The sequence below is a fragment of the Mus pahari genome, chromosome X, assembly GCF_900095145.1.
Source record: "Mus pahari chromosome X, PAHARI_EIJ_v1.1, whole genome shotgun sequence".
Classification (NCBI taxonomy): Eukaryota; Metazoa; Chordata; class Mammalia; order Rodentia; family Muridae; genus Mus; species Mus pahari.
Window position 1 is genome coordinate 39,802,175 of NC_034613.1, and position 19,107 is coordinate 39,821,281.

General features: G+C 39.1%; 1 protein-coding gene across 5 annotated transcripts in view; it reads right to left on the bottom strand.

Moving 5' to 3' along the window:
• The window catches only part of Enox2 (ecto-NOX disulfide-thiol exchanger 2), a 272,215-nt gene that overhangs the window by 55,119 nt on the left and 197,989 nt on the right, over positions 1–19,107 (bottom strand). For all 5 annotated transcript variants that reach the window (XM_021187374.1, XM_021187371.1, XM_029534186.1 and 2 more), the window contains 2 exons: positions 14,368–14,502; positions 3,170–3,325 (listed from right to left, as the gene is read on the bottom strand). In XM_021187374.1, coding sequence (XP_021043033.1) covers positions 3,170–3,325; positions 14,368–14,464 — 253 coding nt within the window. In that variant the 5' untranslated portion in view covers positions 14,465–14,502. The remainder of the gene's footprint in view (positions 1–3,169; positions 3,326–14,367; positions 14,503–19,107) is intronic.

Sequence of the window (19,107 nt, forward strand, 5' to 3'; positions counted from 1 at the left end):
AGGATTTTTGCTGGTAAGGAATACACAGAATTTTATGCACTCTCATTCTCTCTCTCTCTCTCTCTCTCTCTCTCTCTCTCTCTCTCTCTCTCTCTGTATGTGTGTGTGTGTGTGTGTGTGTGTGTGTGTGTGTGTGTGTGTGTGTGCTAGATGTTGATATTCTTCTATTACTGTCTTACCACCTGCCTGTTTTGGAAATAGGGCATTTCACTGAACCTGAAGCTCATTTACTGGCTACCCTGGTTGGCCAGCAAGCCCCTGGGATCTGCCTGCCTCTGTTTTCCAGTGCTTGGGTCATACCATACCCAGTACTTAAGTGGTGCTAGTGATCAGAACTAAGGTCCCCAGGCTTGCATGGCAAGCACTTTGTCCACAGAACCTAGCCCCTTCTTTCTTTTTTTTAATATTTTGAAGTGTTTGGGTTCCTCAGCATGTAGCATTTTGATATTGTTTATCTGGCTGGTCTGAGTCATTCTTATTCCTTTAAATCAATTAAGCTTTCAAGAAGTATAAGTGGGTCTATAGTATTAAATACAGCATATAGATAAAGTAAGGAATGAAATTATTCCACTGGATTTAGCATGTACATATAAATGTATTAGTAGGATATGATGCAGATTTAATTTTGGTACCTCCCATGCTAAAGTAGTCCAGAAGAGAGTACATTTGGAGCTGGGCTAGCGGTAAGATTGTGAGGTCAGGAAGTAGTTGAATCTGACTAAAGGGTAGGTATGTGGCAAGTAGAAAAGACATACTAAAAAAAAGACATACTGAAAACAGCCATGAAGGAAAGGCTTTTGAGGTCAGTAGTTAGATCAGTGGTTCTCAACTTGTGGGTCTAGACTCCTTTGGGAGGGGGAGGTCAATAACTCTCTCACAGAGGTAGCCTAAGACTGTTAGAAAACACAGATAGTTACAGTATGATTTATACCAGTTGCAAAATTATAATCCAGAAGTAGCAACAAAAATAATTTTATAAAAAAATAATTTTATGACTGGAGGTCATCACAACATGAGGAACTGTATTATAAAGGGCTGGATCATTAGGAAGGTTCAGACCCACTGTGTTAGAGTATGACTTGAGAGCCTCAGGGTAATATTATATAGTATCCCCACACTAGTTATGTGGACAGCATGCGGAAGGATCGTCTGGTTGGACGGAGGAAGGAAATAATGTAAATGTATTTTCTAATAAAGCAGCAGGAGTTAGTAGCAGTTTGGATGGTGACTAAGGACACGGGATTATCTCTGAGTAATAGGATCTTAGCACTGAGACAGACTTTAGAGTCAGAGGCCACTGGATCTAAGAGAATATACCAGACTCAGGAAGGAATAAGTAGTGTGGCTTTTAATCAAAGCCTTACAATAAATTAGGTTTGCTTGGCCCAGGAGGTGATAAGGGGTTCAAGTCACATCAACTGCCTGTTTTCCTGTTTTACCTTCACAAAAACAACTCTCCACTGTTAATCAAATGGCATAATTGCCACACTTGCAGCAAAGAATTAAGAGACAGATGCCTTAGTGAGAGATTTTTTTACTCAATTAATCTGAGTACTTCCCTTTAAACAAAATCCATTTCTAAAAAGCAAAGAAAGCAGCAGTCTGATTTAAGCTTCATGGGAGTGTGTTTTTGAATTTGATTCTAAAGCAGATTCATTCCCAGAAGCCACTCATTTACTGACATTAATTGCCCTGTCAGCCTTCCTTAGTACAAAGATGAAGAACTAAACGATTGGGCCGTTGGGTAAAATGCTGCCTTCTTACTCTGTACCCCTTCCAACTCAGAACCAAGACATCATGGCTGCAGGTAGAAAGAGATGAAAATGTATTTGAGAAATTTACTTATTTCTTTTCTAAAGAATATGAAGCTACAACCTCTTTAAGACATGTTTTGACATGCATTCCAAGACTGAGTAATAATGTGGTCTATGCATTAAAAACAAAACAAAGCAAAACCAGGACATTTATCTGATTCTTTGGAGACTTAGAAACTGGTCCCTTAAGCTGAATATTGATCGCATCAACCCTGGACATTACAGGTTATACACCATCCTGTTACCTTAAACTTGACTGAAATGCTGAAATTCTAGCACATGTGGCTCACACAATACATGAATGATTAAATCAGCAGGACTCTCCCTTTCCAGCTTTAACACTGGAGATGTCTACATTCATGGGTTGTTTTTACATGATAAAGGAACAACTGGGGATGTACACCTTTTTGTGACCTAAACACAAAATGGTAGAGTAAAGGGGGACAAGAGATATGGCATGTACTGGGATAGTAGAACTAAGAGTAAGATACAGGTTTTAATGGCATTGTTTGTCCAGCTATGCATACATCCAATATCCGGGAATGGATATGGGAGTTGTAAAGAAAGGGCTACAAAAGGATATCTTATTCTTTATTCCCTAATTGTCTTTGGAATAAAATACTATTTTCTAAATTTACTCTTAGATGCTAGCCTCCTAGATTTCTTATTAGTCTAAAAAGATGTACCCTGTTAACAACTCAGTTAAAAAATCAGAGGGCAGCCAGGCGTGGTGGCGCACACCTTTAATCCCAGCACTCGGGAGGCAGAGGCAGGCGGATTTCTGAATTCAAGGCCAGCCTGGTCTACAAAGTGAGTTCCAGGACAGCCAGGGCTATACAGAGAAACCCTGTCTCAGGGAAAAAAAAAGATCAGAGGGCATTAAGCTAATTTTCATTTGCAGAAGTGACCAAAAGGACCCGTCAAGCCAACTTTGACTGATTCTAAAACCATCTTGGTTATGAGCAGGTCACACTAAATAGAATGGTTCTGGCAGGGTCTGATTCATGATGAACCGATTTGTATTTATGGTAGAAGATGAAATATTTGGTCAAAGACACATGTGAAAGGTTCCTATTTATCTTGATAAGGCAAGTTTATTTGATCTATGGTCTAAATACCCAGATGGATTTTTTTTTTTTTTAACCAACAGCTCTAATCTAGGCACTACAGCAGCAGCTTTCTCGATATGCTGTGCAGTACCATCAGGACTCCAGGGAAAACATTAATGAGGCTTGGGTCATGTGTAGGAATAGCTTCTAATAATTCAATATATGGATTTGAAGAAAAGAGTTTAACCACCACTACCAGCAGCAGCAAAGACAACAATAACAACAACAACAAAAGCAGGTTAGTACTTGGGTTGGGAGGAAAGAGCGTGCAGCTTTTGCAGTGGATGATCTCCTTCACTACAGGCATATCTGGAGGAATTGGTGGAGGTACTATTCCCAAACCAGGCATCATGGGAGTTATTGGTGGTATTCCAGTCATCATTCCAAGGGCAGGATCGAAGTCTGAAAAAGTAGACAAGAAAAATGAAGAAGACAATAAATGATAGCAGGCAAGGTCAAACGGAGGCAGAATGTTAAACATTATAAACATCAAATCAAAACAATCAAGCAAATGCCTCTTCATAGTTAAAATTCTCAGTCACAATTATCATATAGCTATGTACTGTTCTTTCAGGATGTAGGTATTATTATTTTTTGATCCCGGCCTACTTAGTCTTCACATGTCTGTTTGATATTCAGTATCTGTTATAACATTGCTGTGCCTTTTCTAAGGATCATATCTCCATCAGTTTCCAGTATACATCCTTGGCTCCATTTTGGCAAAGCTTCTTACTGTCTCTGGTACCTTTTCTATCCTCTTACAGTATGGTGAGGAACAGTATACACTTTGGGAATTTAGGTTCTCCTTCTGTCATTTGCTTAACAAGATATACTCCCATTTCCTCACCTGCAAAATGAGGTTTATATCTCCTACCTTCCAGGGAACTACGAGGAGGAGATGGGATGATGATGTGCTTAGTAGAACACACAACATGAAGTGGCTCAACAAACAACTAATCTGTATGTCTTTTTACATGTTCTTTCCCATGGCTGGAATCATCTGTGGCTTTTTGAATTCTCCCTGTGCTTCAAGGCTTAAGACTTATATACTCAAAGAGTTCTTTGTAGATTTTTCTGTTGCATTCTTAAGTCTGTCTAAAATCTGTCCAAACGTTTTGCCACTGAATTTTATTTTACTTTGCACTGCTTTTGTTACACAAAGAGGTATGACTCTAGGAAGTATGAAGGTATACAAACATTTTTTTGTGGGGTTTATCTATGTAAACAAATTGACCCACCCCTAGTAAGCATCAATAGCATTCTGATAGTACAATCTCATGTGAGACATTGTAAAACCATATAACTTCACCCTTTGGAGTGATTCACTTGACCAACCATTCCCCTGGAAACAAAACTCTGGCTGGACTCATAGGCATATGTCCTGAAGCATCTAGAGGCGCCAGTTGATTTCATATATATGGTAAAGGATTAGAGAGTAACCCAGACCAGGTAGATAGAAACTGGGGCCTAGAGGGGCCTAGAGTGAGACTACAACTGTGTACTCACAACACTGTCAGTTCTTATCAGTCCCTGACATGGAAGAGAGATGTACAATTTTCAAGAAAGTAGCTCCTTCCTGGTAAGTAGACAAGACAGATCCTGCTCTGGACTTGGTACCTGATCATATGGTACTGACTTCCTGGCCAGTGTGCAGGACTAGAGAGAGACTTAGAAAACATCAAGGTATGCCTTCCAAGCCTCAGTGCCCCTGATGATGTACAGGTTCAGAGCAAGGGCCTCATTTGACTGTATCTAAGAGTAGGCCTGATTTTATTGTCTAAATTCTTTCTGTAAAAAAGAAAAAAGTCAGTTTCTTTAAGAGATGGGATTTTACTGAATTTCTTTGACTTCCCATTTCCCATACATATCTAATTATAGATACACATACGGTATACTGTAGACAGAGAAAACATTATAAAAGGTTGTTCTTGTAAAGAATGAGCAGTGGCATTAGCAGTAGTGGGCTCTGCTTCCAAAGACTTCATCATAATAGCCATAGACCTCGGTAAAATAATGGAGGTCAGTATGTCCTTAACGTGATCCCGAAGTTCCTAGGTGGTTCTCTAGATGCTGCAGGAGGCAGAAATAAACTGCCAAGAGACTCCATGGTTCAAATAGAAGCAGAACGTTAGCACTACCATGCCAAGTATTGAAGGAACCATGTGTCTGGGCAAAAGGGCAAGTAAATACCCCATGGACATCCTCTTCTGTAGAGACAAGCCAAGCAAGCTAGGCCATCTCCATTTTCTAATATCTGTGTTCTTTTTTTCAAATTAATTTATTTTTTACATTCCATATTCCACTCCCTGTCCCTCCATCCACCCTCTGTCTACTCCACATCCCACAGCTTCTCCCTACCCTCTGTCTCCACATGGATGCCCCCACAGTCACATCTCTTACCCATAATTGTTCCTGTCTGAAAGAATTACAGTGATGGGAATGGAGAGGAGCCTGAGGAAAGGAAGGTCCAGCCACAGGCCCAAAGTGGGATCCAGCTCAAGGGGAGGTCCCAAGGCCTGACATTACTAGAGGCTATGGGACACTCACAAGAAGGGACCTCGCATGACTGTCCTGTGAAAGACCCAACAAGCAGCTGAAAGAGTCAGATGCAGGTATTTGCACCCAACCAATGGACAGAAGCAGCTGACCCCTGTGGTTGAATTAGGGAATATCTGTGTTCTTGAGGTGGTAATACCTTAGAGAGGTTTAGGGGGAAAAAACTATCTCCCATGGGCTATTTTATTTTATAAAACCACTCATTTTTAACCATCATATGTTATCTCATTCAACATGCATTTACACCTATATACACTGTGTCTCGCCTGAGGCTCTCATGGCTTTTTTTTTTTTTTTCCGTTTGTACTCAATAGTATGTGACCTTGAGAAAAGTTTTTTATATCTCTATATTTCTATTTCTCTTTTGGTAAACAGGGGCACATAATGAAATTCAGCTGAAACAATGAAAGAACAAAACAGGTCTGAAGACCTCTGGCATGATAGTCCTCATAGATAAGTATTCTTCCTCCTGTGTCAGTTGTGAAACACACACTGATAAACTCACTAATTCAGATATTCACTATTACAATGCACAACATTTATGACAAGGATTCTCTATGCTGGGCTCTATGCAGGTGCTGGGGAGGATGTTGAGTTTTCCTTTTCATATCAGAGAACTTAAGGTCTTGCTAGCAAAAGAAGAACACTCGGATTCAGAGTGCCATTTACGTGTTTGAAAAACTGGATCCCTTGTGCAGAAGATTTTGGAGAAGCTGTTAACATTAGCTCACCCGTTTACAAACTGCTAATTTTCTTTAGGAAAAGATCAGATTGGATTATATGCCACCTAAACCATTCCATCTATTTTCCTCTGCTGTCGACATGTTTGTCTTCCTTTTACTGTTCTGCCTGCCTCCTCATTGTTATTCATATAGCTCTGTCACTCACAGCTCTACCTTACCACAGATTACAGAAACATCACTTCATTAAACAAGTTTTGCTGCTTCCACAGAGAAGGAAATGCCTGTCTTCCTGTACTGTCTACTAATAAATCGAGACAAACAAATATAAAGGATAATGTAACTCCTGATAGATGCAGTTTGGTATGATTACATTAATATTTTATAAAGTCATTCACAAGCAAATGTATTCATGACATATGGTTAAAGACAGAATAAATAACCTCCCTTTAGTTCAGTAGGTCAAGAGTCCCATAGGCTAAACTGCCCAAAAGGGCTTGCTAGAGGGCTTCAAAAGCTCCCATCACATTAATTATTCTTTTGTTTATATTTAACCAGTAAGATAAAAGTAGGGCTGAATTTCCAAAGTCAATGGGGAAAAGCAATAAGATACGGAGCCTTTATATGAGTATTACAGAATGTGAAAAATCAAAGTGAAATTTGGAACACATTGGAGTAGAACACAAAAGAAATCCCTTCCCTTTTCTTGGCTCCAAGCCTGGATTGAGGAGTACTGCCAGCATATATATTACTGCCACCTACCATTCACAGTTCAAACACCTGAAAGAGATTTCAAATCATGCACAAAGTGTATGGAAAAGGTCAAGGTATACCTCCAAAGTTCATTTGACAAAACATTTCCTATCACTTTTGCTTTTATTATTTCTTTTTTTTTTTTGCCACCCATTTCCTAAAGCCTTCTTGACTCTTGGCACAGCCATTGCTGGGTAGGCCATAAAATATTCATTTGTATACCTCTGTAATTTTCAAAGTCCCACCCTATTGGGAATTCTGCCAATTCTGAGTTAGATGGGCAAGCTAACTCTCTGCTCAGATCTACCACAGTATTTCAAGTAATTTTTCAGTGTAAACTTAAGCTGTTCCTGCTACTTAGCAACTTGCATTCCCCAAATTTGGTAATATCATCTGACACTCTGCACATATCTGGGCAGTGAGTGAGAATGGACACAGAGCCTTATCTACACTGTTATCCAACCAGTCATCTGTCAGTCTGGTAACAGACAGTTGGCTGGGGCCCTTTGCTCTGAGAGGATAAGAAATGTGAATAGGTGAGGTGAAAATTTTCTGGCTGGTAATTCTGGGCCCTTGAATACATAATGGCTAGGGACTGGAGCTGAAGACCCTGTCTTAGAGATCTAAACCCTGAGAATTAGGACATAATGGTCCAGGTTTTAGAAACTATACATGTATGGCTCTATCCATTCATGTTGAGCGCTTATTGTTCTGGGCATATTTACCAGTTCCTCTAGCACATGGCAGCTATTGTAATTATTGATTAACAGCAGCAGGTGACAAGATAGCATCACTAGATAGTACCTTTTGGTTTTAAAGTTCACAGACAGGTCTTTCATACTGGGCCCCACAGCTCTTTAGTGACAACTGTTGGAACTCTCTGGTTAACAGACTTTGACAGTGGTATGTACAAAGTTTTTGGGTTTAGGATATCCAAGGCCCATATCCCTTAAAGATTGTTAACTTCCTGGCACTCTTCTAGTGAACAGGGCCCTCAGGTTCTCATGTTTGGGGTGTGTGTTTGTGGGGCAGTGGGCTGCACACAGACAGCCTGGTCTCCAGTCGAGCAAAGGTCTGGAAGCCCGGTGACCCAATGGATGGTGATTTCTACCTACATGGGACAGAAGGTGGTCAATCATGTCTCTTGGACCCCTGGCTCATCCCCACAGTCCCTGCAGGAGAGGTGTGTGACTATCAGTCATGTAGACAATGTCTCAAGCTCCTGGCATTCTGGCTAGACTCCACCCCCACAGTTACCTGAGTATAGCCAGGTATGTTCCTCTCCATAGTTACCTGGCTACAGCAAGATAGTCCAGCCCACTATAAAAGGGGCTGCTTGGCCCCTCCTCGCTCTCTTTAAGTTCCCACATTTCTTACTCTCTTCTCTAGCCTTCCTTCTCTCTCTCCCTCCCTTACCTGGCTTCACGTGGCCATGGCTGGCCTCCCTCCCTCTTTCTATCTTCTCTCTTTCCCCCTGCCTTTCTACAATAAAGCTCTAAAACCATATACTGTTTCTGCTGATCAAGGCCTGCCACGCTTGAATGATGGGATAGGCTTTCCCCTAAAGAGCTGCATCTAACCTCCCACTGGAAGGCCTTCCAGCGCTTCAGTCACTGACCAGACCAAGGACTTTTGCCCATGTAGGAACCACCCAGTGCCCCCTCTCCTCCCTCCAGCCCCCATTTGTTCTCAGCTCTTCTGCAGTGTCCAGCGGTGTCTGGGATGCCCAAGACTGAGAACCTGGTACCTAGGACTGCCCCTTGTCCACCCCCCACCGAGTTGAGGTTCTGTGGCTTCCCACAGCCAGATACCCACCTGGGGCTGCATGGAAAATGTGAGCAGCATCTGCCTGTCCAGAGCACAGAACTCTGGCAGGACACAGGTTTTCTCCCACTTCTTCTTTCCCCCACGCCCACTGCCCAATAGCTGCTAACCTTTGAATTTGCCAAGAAAAGATGTGTGGGGAACACAAACAGAGGGTCTAAGCAATGTGTGATTCACATACTTCAAAAGAGACAGAACATTTTAAAATAAAAAATTTAAGACATCAATACTGTCAGAATAAAGAATATTTTTTTCAGTCAAGCAAATTCACTTTAAAAAAACCCATTATATTTTTCATTTTTATATTTTGCAGCAGACTAGTGACAATAATATTCACTAGTCATGGGCTACGCACCAGTTCTCTGAGAGTACTCAAGCATTTCATTTATTATGAATCCTGAAATATGAAACTCTCCATAAACAACCTTTTTGGAAATATAATATTGCAAACACACAATATTATTATGAAATGTTTCTTCTTGGTCAGGGAAAATTGCTCTGTGAGTGAAGAAGCTTGTTGGACAAGTATGAGGACCTGAATCTGGGTCTCGTACAGCCATGTAAACGTTGGGAATGATGTAGTGGTATTATTTTTAACCCTGGTGTAGGGTGGGATGAGGGAGACAGGTAGACCTCAGAGACTCTCAAGGGAATAAGGAAGAAAACAACAAAGCAGGATACTCAATGTTTTCCTCTGGCCTCTGTACAGCACATAGGCATGTGCACCCCCACATATGTGCACCCTCACTCTCATATACCACAAAGACGAACACATGCACAGATAACACACACATACATGTTTCCCTTTCCTCAAGGACTGGAACGACAGTGTATTTTATCTTCATAACTGATCTGGTCAGTTTTTCCCCCCTGATCTTTGGAGACTAGCTACAATCCTAGGATTTACATATATGACTTCTAATTTACCTTCTTACACTGTCTTCTTTTTCAATTCTTATTATATCTTCCCAGGTGATTATTCATTTTATTAGTAGTAGAGTCATTTTTTCTTATACTGTATTCACTTTTTTAATAAGCTACTTCAACATCTTTGTGCAATAAGGTGATCTAGTCGAGCTTAGTAGTTTACCCCTGTCTGGATATCATCTTCTTTTACTTACTTCCCAATTGCTGACACTGTTTTCACTGCTCAGACTCTTCTTTAGTTCTTGATTCACAATGTGCTCCTAGTTATCTTTGATGCAAATGTCTCCTGTTCTGTGACCCTTCTCTGACCAACATTGTTTATCTAGCACCCTGGTTAACAATAACATTTTTGCACAAGTTTTTACTCTGACTCTTTCTACATTGTATTACAGTGATATTTATTTTATTTTCCCTACCAATGGAGTCTGAGATCAAGGCAAGGACTGAGTGTTTTGGATCTACACTTTGACTGAGCTCAGAATCTGAATTAATAAAGGAATGCTGAAATGAAAGAAGAAACTAATGAAATGGAAGGGAAGCGTTTGAACTGTTGTCAATCAAGAAGCAGCATATACGTGAAAACACATTTTAGTAGGGAGAAAATGTGATTGTGTAAAAGTATTGGAGCCAATTTCAGAGAGGGGATCTTTGTGTTTACTTGCTTTCTCCCTAGGGTTCCTCATAGTACCTTGGATACAGCAGGCTTCAGCGAATATTGCTTGTATGTGTGAATGAATAAACATTATCACTCTGATAGTCCCTTATAACAGTTTACAATAAGGATCCTTTAAAATAAGCTTTTTTCTTATGATTGGTTGTATATTTGTGTATTTCAGTGAATTAAGTCTATGCTATCTTTATTCTGAAGTTTCTGAAGCCCTTGATCTTTGGGAATTTTTCTAAACGTTCTAAATAGTTTAAAACATTTCTATATGTAAATTTCATCATAGCATTTATCCACACAAATTGTGATATTAAATAACTAAGTATAATTTCCACAGAACAGTCCTTGGGAGGTATGTCTCTAAGGTGCCACTCCTTTCCTTTTTTGTCCCCTACACACTAGTTATTCTTCATGTCACCAGCTCCCAAGTCAATCATGATGTGGTTGTTTCTGGGAAAAGGCTTGGTAGAACACGGATCATACAGCTTACACCTTTTGTTAAAGTTGAGTATCTCTTTATATAGGCAAATACTTACACATTTTAAACATTTTCCTTTATACTGTATATAACTCAGTCATGTCCAACCCGAATCATGACAACTTGCTTTTCCCTAATCGCCCTACAAGCTACTGTACATGTGTGGAAACACATACGGCCTCTTGGAGATTAGTAACAAATATCCAGATGTAAACATATGGTATGCTGGGATTACTATTACTGGAAGAATTTTGAGTTTGCTTTAGAGAAATATTAATTCTATTTGGTATATTGTTACACATATCACTGGATCTTGGTAAAGTGTCTACCATTATGTTACACAGTAATCTTTCTTAGGATCTCACCCTATTTGTCATTGAAAGTATCTTGTACCGGTGGAAGATGTAAAAAGTAATACAAACCGAACTTTGTTAGGTATCTGGCAGAAAAGGGGCTGGTCATGAGATATATAAACACACTCCACTGTTTCTGTCATAGTTAGCCTGCCAAGTACAAGAACTGTCATCTCTAGAATAACAATACCATGGTGGTTAGAGATTCTTCTACTTTCATAGTTCACAGTTCATTATGAAGCTGCTATGGGCATTTGTCTTAGGATGAAAATACCAGACAATGACAAATAATACTCAGTGAATAATTCTCAGTTGGTTCATTCTTCATTTTCTCTGGGATGACTGGACTAGACCACTGTTCTTTAACCAGAAGTTATGCATTTATGCTTGCCCCTTTTATATGACAATGAACAGACTTTTAGGCATTCTTTGGCAAAACAAACACTCTTGCAGAGAATTGGTATAAGAGGAGACCCTGTCCTGCCATCACTGTTAATGTTATTGAATAGGAGTTGAACAAAACAGCATGGTAGAAGAAAGCAGCTCCACTTCAAACCTGCAATGGATTCCCACCTGAAGCTTTTAATTATGCCAGTCATTGTTTTCAATGACAAGTGTGTGTTCAACAACACCATCCATGACAGCAGGGATTTGAACTCTCAGGGGAATACCAAAAAACCTTATGTATCATTTGTTTTTCATCTATGGCAAATTATATTCTATTGCCATAGGCAGGCCATATCAGACAGGCCAAAGAACAGTCTACTGGCTCAGCAGTAAACTGCCTGAGAGGCAAAAAAGTGGCTACATTGCTAAGCCATCAATAAAGGTACTTTGGAGAATAGCTGCAGGAGGGTCATTTTTAATAAGCATATAATAATTGCACAAAATAATGGTTTTCATCATGACATTTCCATACATGTATGTGATTTATTTATACACTTCGCCACATTTCCTATCCTCTCCCTTCACATTGGCCCCCTGTCTAGAGGGTTTAGATGATGTAGAGTAAATCATAGGGGTTACTGTAAAACTGCACCAAGATGGTAGATACCCTTCCCCCTAGACCTTGACAAGCAGTAAGGTAGGCAGCATTCACTGGACTATGATGCTTGTTGTGCTGTGAATGTGAAATGCCCTTCACAGGTCAAGTTGGTGGCACTACTGTGGAAATGTCTAAAACCTTTAGGACTGACTGCAGGCATAATGTGAGCAAACAGTTCATCTGCCTCCACTATGCATTCCCCGTCATGATAATAGCCTTTCTTAAGCTGTAAGCTGCAAGGCAAGAGGGAAGGCAAGACAGAAGAGAGCTGGAAGCTTCCTAGGGAATATGTGGTAAGAACCCACATTAAAAGACTAAAGCAGTGGGATTCTGATGTGCTTATGCAACAGTATGAGATACACTGACTCTGGAAAAGGGAATTTGCACCTGGTCATTGTTTTTCTACTTTTATTTCATCTGGCAATGGTTCTGTCTACATTTATTATTGGTCTTTCCTCCTCAGTTGCTATCTTATGTCAGTCATTGTGTGTGTGTGTGTGTGTGTGTGTGTGTGTGTGTGTGTGTGTGTGCGTGTGTGTAAATCACCATAGGCATATCCAGTGGTGTGCTTTGCTAACCTCTTAGACAGACATCTCTCAATTCAATCCATGTTGAGCTTTTGGCATAACTGATCTTGTGCATGTCTCGTGCACGTACTCAGATATTTAATGAGTTCAAGTGTGCCACTAATTAATTTTCCCTTAGAGTCTATGACCTAGCCAAGCCAAGTCTTGTAGAATAGGCTTTAAATCCACTCAGAATGTGGTTGGTTGCTCCTACAACATAACTATTGTACCAGTAGACACATCTTGCTAGGTCAGGCCAATCATTATTATACTTTGTAGGCTTCACAGTGGAGCAAAATTGATAAATATTTATTCAGTGATAGCATAAATAGAACCTCCTGGCACTATGAAAGTTAGAAGTTATTGATAGCTTCTGGGTTGGTACCCATTCATTATTCATATATTTTTTTCTTGATTGATCTCTTTTGTAATTGTTTCCCAGTATTTGACATAATAGCATCTCTTAATTTATTGCCAATATTGTCATCAATTCCATTATAATCCATACAGATTTAAAATTCAGGCTGGAATCAAACTCATTATATAAAGAAAAGGGCACAGCAGTGTCGATCAATTGACAATGCCTGTGAATTATTTGGGTATCTTGTGAAAATGAAGTTTTTGTGTCAGTAAGTCTGGGATAGGGTCTCATATATTAGGAATCAAAACAACTCCAGGATTATACAAGAACATATTTTGAGCAACAAGCATCTAGCTTGATTAGGTCTTGTTGTGCATTTATGTAGGGTCACAATTAAGTAAATCTAAGGAGATTAATGTTCAAGCTGTTTAAAAAGCCACCCCAGGCTCCCTGAGATGACATTAATTAGCTCTTACTAGCCAGGAAGCTGTGGTGTGTCTATATGAACCCCGTTTTATATTGTGATGGTTTGCTTCTGATTTCATTTTTTAAAATAAACATTTTAACACACACGTACACACACACACTCATGATATGGTGCACATGTAGAAGTGAAGAGGACAGCTTGCAAGATTTGATTCTCTTCTTTTGCCATGTGGGTTCTGGGAATGAAGCTCAAGCCATCAGGCTTTGGGGAAATTCTTTCACCTTCAGAGCTAGTTTGCTGGTCCTTGACTTCATACTTAGTGGAGTTAGGCCACCATGCCCATTAATGTGTGTGTGCATGTGCACATATGTAAACAGTGTCATTCACTGTCAAAATGATCTTGGAGCCAATGCATCTACCACCTTCCTTCTTCCTCTTTAGATATCTAGGATTCAGGATATGTTTAAGTAAGTTCTCTTTCCACGCACATTTTTATTTGTCCCCCCTAAGAAGTCTAGAAAAGTAAACAAGCTTTGATATCACTTGTTAAAATTCTGTTGCTTTTTATTTCAATACATGTTCAGTGACACCATCCTGCATCAGACACACTCCTAGATTGCCTAAAGTGTGGTCTGTCATTAGTGTACTAGTAACAATTGGCCATCCAATTGATAAAGCTCATATTACGAAACTACACATTCTAGGCAGAATTTAGAAAATATCAACTTCAAAATAAGTTGTATCATATTGTTATATTTATTAACAGATGGTCAATAAAAAGTACTTGTGAGGTAATTAAAAATAACATACCAGGTAAAATTGGTTGTCCAGCAATTCCCAGTGGAGCCATTCCAAGATTATTCATTGCTGTGGCCCATGCAGCTGGATCAGACACAGGCAGCGTCATTGCAGCAGAATCTACATTCAGAGTTCTAGTATTATCAGCTGAAATGAAATGACAGACCAAAAATAATTTGTTGTGTTGAAGTTCCACTATATAGTTTAGTGCTTAGAGTAAACCCTGGCAAACATTTTTGAAAAATGGTCAGCGGGCAAGTGGTAGATAAGGCCTCAATGCAATGCTTGTAAGGACTGAAATAATACAGCTTAGAGTGGCAGGAAGTCATGAAATTTGAAAGCAATTTACCATATGGCATTTTAGTGTATTTCATTTCCACCCTCTCTCCTTTCTACTGATCATAAATGTACACATCAAAGGAGTTTGGAATAATTAAGAAGTTTCTTATTCTTCTCTGTCTACTAGCATATTATTACTTAAGCAGACTTCATTCAAACTGCTCAGGGATGCAAACCAAGAGAAAAGAAATCACCCAAGGGCTTCTGTCATTGGTAATAAAATGTGAAAAATATACTCCTGGCAAAAGTTTAGGTCCTAGCACTCTTACAGTTGAGAGAGCTGAGCATATCTTCTGCTAATAAAATATTCTGGGGGCTAAGGGAAAAACCAATGAAACAGCAGACAGTAGACATGGTCCCTATCAACAAAGAGTGCACAATCTAGATGAGGAGACAGATGATGATGATAATTACTACTAGTACCAGTACCACCTCAGCCTGCCACTATCACTAATTATTGTGTGCTTACCATACGTGAATTAAAGCAACTGGCATGTGTCATTGTCATTTAATTTCCAAGACAAATCTATGAGATGAGGAGGATTTATATCTTCAACAAATGAGAGGGTTTGAAAGATTCTCTCTCTTACCCAAGCTTGTACAGAATACATACATTTTAGTAACTATACTTTACTGTCCTTAATAAATAATTAAGAGCCAATGAAATACATGAGTAGTATAGACTAGATAACTGAAGTTTACAGAATAAAGGGATTCTGTTGCCTCAGTAGGTAGAAATTACTTCATAGAGAACAAATGTTGAAAGAGTAGGGTAGAATTGTATGGAATATATTTTGAGTGATAGTTGGGTATTATCTAGTAAAGAAAAGTAAGGGAGCATCCCTGAAAAAGATGACACAAGCAAAGACACTGAAGCGGGCCATATATGCAAGGGCAAGTGCCACTGAACAGTTATGTGGGATATAATCAATAAGTTATCTGAACACACAAGAGTGTTAATTTGGAAATTTTCTCCTTGATTGCTGATAGCCTCCAGGTAAAAGAAAAACACATATCCTTCCTACTACCTCCCGATATGAACATCTGCCAACTAGACCCCTGAAGTCAGCTCTGTTCTAAGAGCAGCTTGTTAATGTCCATCAAGTCTTTCCAAGCTGGCAACATGGGGGATGGTCCTTGGCTGCGTTATTTATACTTGTGCTATTTTAGTTCGGGTGAGAACGAGCAAATGTCCAAAGATATTAGTTTTGAAATTCGAGTTTTTGTCATTCTTCTGTGTTGAATCCTCCAACAACACTCACACCCACACATATCAGAGAGGAAGGCAAGTGGGGGAGAGCAGTGGGAGCCATAAGTGTTCTGCACTACATGCTAAGCTGCTGAATTGCCCCACTTGTAGAAACTCTAGTCCTCACCCCCATTTCCAGAGCTCTCTCATGGAGGCATAGCATAAACTAAAAAAAGCTCCCCTGTTAATATTAGGAAGAAAACAGAAATATATCATCCAATACAGAGTTTACAGAGTCAATAATCAGATCCATCTGGATTTCCAATTTCCAGGTAGCAAGTGTTTGGGGATCTCTGATTGGAGACTGCAGAATGTCTCCCAGGGAACACAAGTAGTTCACAGGAACTAGGTCACAATGTCAAAATGTGTTTCTTTCATTTATTCCCAGCATAGATATATATTCTTGTGAAAAAGAAAACCAACCAACTTGGGAGCTCTTCTCAACATGGGATTTTAAAATCAAATACTGGAATTTCTAACATACCAACCTCTCCAAACTCCGGACAAATTTAGGAGTCAGAGGTGAGAAGGCTAAGGATCTAAACTGTCATTTTTAAAGGACAGTACAGCATTCTTTGCAAAAATTCTATTAATCAAAGTGTCTGTTAACATGTTCGTTAGCACACATCCTGATAAGGATTATAAGAACAGAATAGGACCCTGTGCAACTAGAAGTATTATTTTATCACAATGACTATCATTCCTAAATTCCCAAGTCTGTTTTAAGCTTTCTCATCTCCTTTGCTCCTTCAACCACCTATCTGTACTCGTCAAATTCTCCCCATTTTCCCAGGGTAAACTCGAATACCACTTTACCTGTGATGCTACCTCTCTGGAATTAATTATTCCTATATGCTTGCATTACATTTTATCTTGCATATGAATTTTATATACTTATTCCAGAATCCACCTCCTCAAACCCACCACTTTGGAATGTTTTCTTACACAGCAGGATCTTGAAAACTTGTTGACTGCTCCGGAACAGCTTGCAATATAGTGGGAGGGACAGATACACATAGAACCAAATACTAATTATTTGTAATAAGCACTACAATAAAACCATGAGTAAAGTGCTCTGGGATTCTAGAAGATTAAAGCTATAGGAATGGGTTTTGGTATATGTATTTGGGGATGAGAAGGGTGGAGGCAACAAGTTGCCAGAGAAGCCTTCACTGGAGAATAATTATTTCAATAGGTCCATAAGGAGGGTTATGATTTTCATCCAGATAACGAGGGGAAGATGAGGCTAGCGGAGTGTGGGAATCAGGGACAACTGACTCGTCATCAAGGAGGGTCTTGAATTATAGTTCTTGGCTATATTTCTATCTTCTTCTAGCTTAACGTTAGGTCACAGAGTTTTAGGGATCTTTTTAATAAGTTTTTTGAGATTGTGTCTCACTATGCATCACTGGCTGGTTTGGAACTGACAGAGTTCTGTCTATCTCTGCCTTGTAAGTACTGGGGTAGAAAGTTTGTACCACCACATCCAGCATAGGAATATTTTTAAGCCTCCAATTTTAAATGTTATGTGAGGCAAAAAGTATCAATTCAAGATATATTTGAATAAATATCTAATGAAAATTAAATTGTATTGACTTTGGTACATAGGCACGGCATGCAATGACAATCATTGATAGTTTATATCCATGTTCAGAATAATAAACTGTTTTAACATATAGATACCATTATTGCTAAGCCAATTCTCAACAGTAACTAAATTTATAGAGGAGTTTATTTACAGTTACAACCAGAGATATATCTAACTAATAATGTATTACCTATAATCATGCTCTTGCATCAGCATGATCATTTATATAAGCAAGATTGCAAAAGTTTTCTTTCAAACACAAATTCTAGGTGATCCTTTGCTTCCCAGATGTCTAGGTTAGTGGTTCATGTTAACAAAACGTGCTTTGCTAAAAACATCTGTAGAATTATCACTAAGTGGTAGAAAAATTGAGCCTTATTCTAATTTGCCTTCAAGCCTAAATATGGATATCAAGCAATTTCTTTAGAATTTTAGTTAACAGGTGTCACATCACAGAGGAGGCTATCACCCCATTTCCTATGACTCCTATAAGTACTAGAAGCAGCCAAGAAGACTCAGAAGGGACTGGGGAGATTGATCAGTGGTTAGGAGTTCTTGGTGTGTAATTCTGAGGACCAAAGTTCAGATCCAAGCTCCCATATAGCATGTGATTATTCTGTATCTGCCTATCAACCAGTTCTGAAGTGAGAAGAAAGGAGGGACTTGCTGGTGTTTGCTGGATTGTAGCCTACCTTAAAAAAAAACAAAACAAAAAACAAAAAGAAAAAAAAACAACAACAACCCCCAGGCTCATGGAGAGACCCTGCCTCAGTACAATAGGCGGTAAAATAGGAAGAGAGTGATAGAGAAGGGTACACAGCAGAGAGTAATAGAAGAGAGGGCGCATCAGGCTCTCTTCTCACCTCTATGAATGTGCCCAAACACACACACTTCCATATATATATATATACATCTTTTTAAAAAATACACCGAATGTAAGTGCTACTGATATACAATGCTCTTCAAAAATCCTTGCCTAGTTTTTTTTGCTGTGTGACAACTACTTAGGAGATCAGAAGTTACAGAGTAGATGTCCATAAGTGCCTTCAAAGTAACTGAATTGAGGATACGGCCTTTTGGAATAAGAGTGCATAAATATCAAAGGAATAAAAGCTTTAGAAGTGATTATGCACTTTAACATGATGCCACTCCATAACTACCAAGTCAGTGCCTGTTTATGAACCACTGATTATCCAATTCTGTAAAAGCTATTTGAAAATGAAGATTACACATCCTATCATACTGAAGTTCATGATTATAAATGTCTCTCTCTTTTCCCTTTGAAACAAGGAAAATAACTTGGTACCATCTCTCCAAGAATATTCTTTAATTAAGATAAATACTTTCTTGGCAATTTGCTCTTCTCCAATTATTTTTTAAAAATACTAGGACTTATATATTTTGTGTTTGTGCATGGGTTAGGAGATGGCTTGTAGACAGTGATTAGGAGACTTAAACTTTATTTACTTCTGTTACTTCTACCAATAAATCTACTTTTCTTCTTCTTCTTCTTCTTCTTCTTCTTCTTCTTCTTCTTCTTCTTCTTCTTCTTCTTCTTCTTCTTCTTCTTATTATT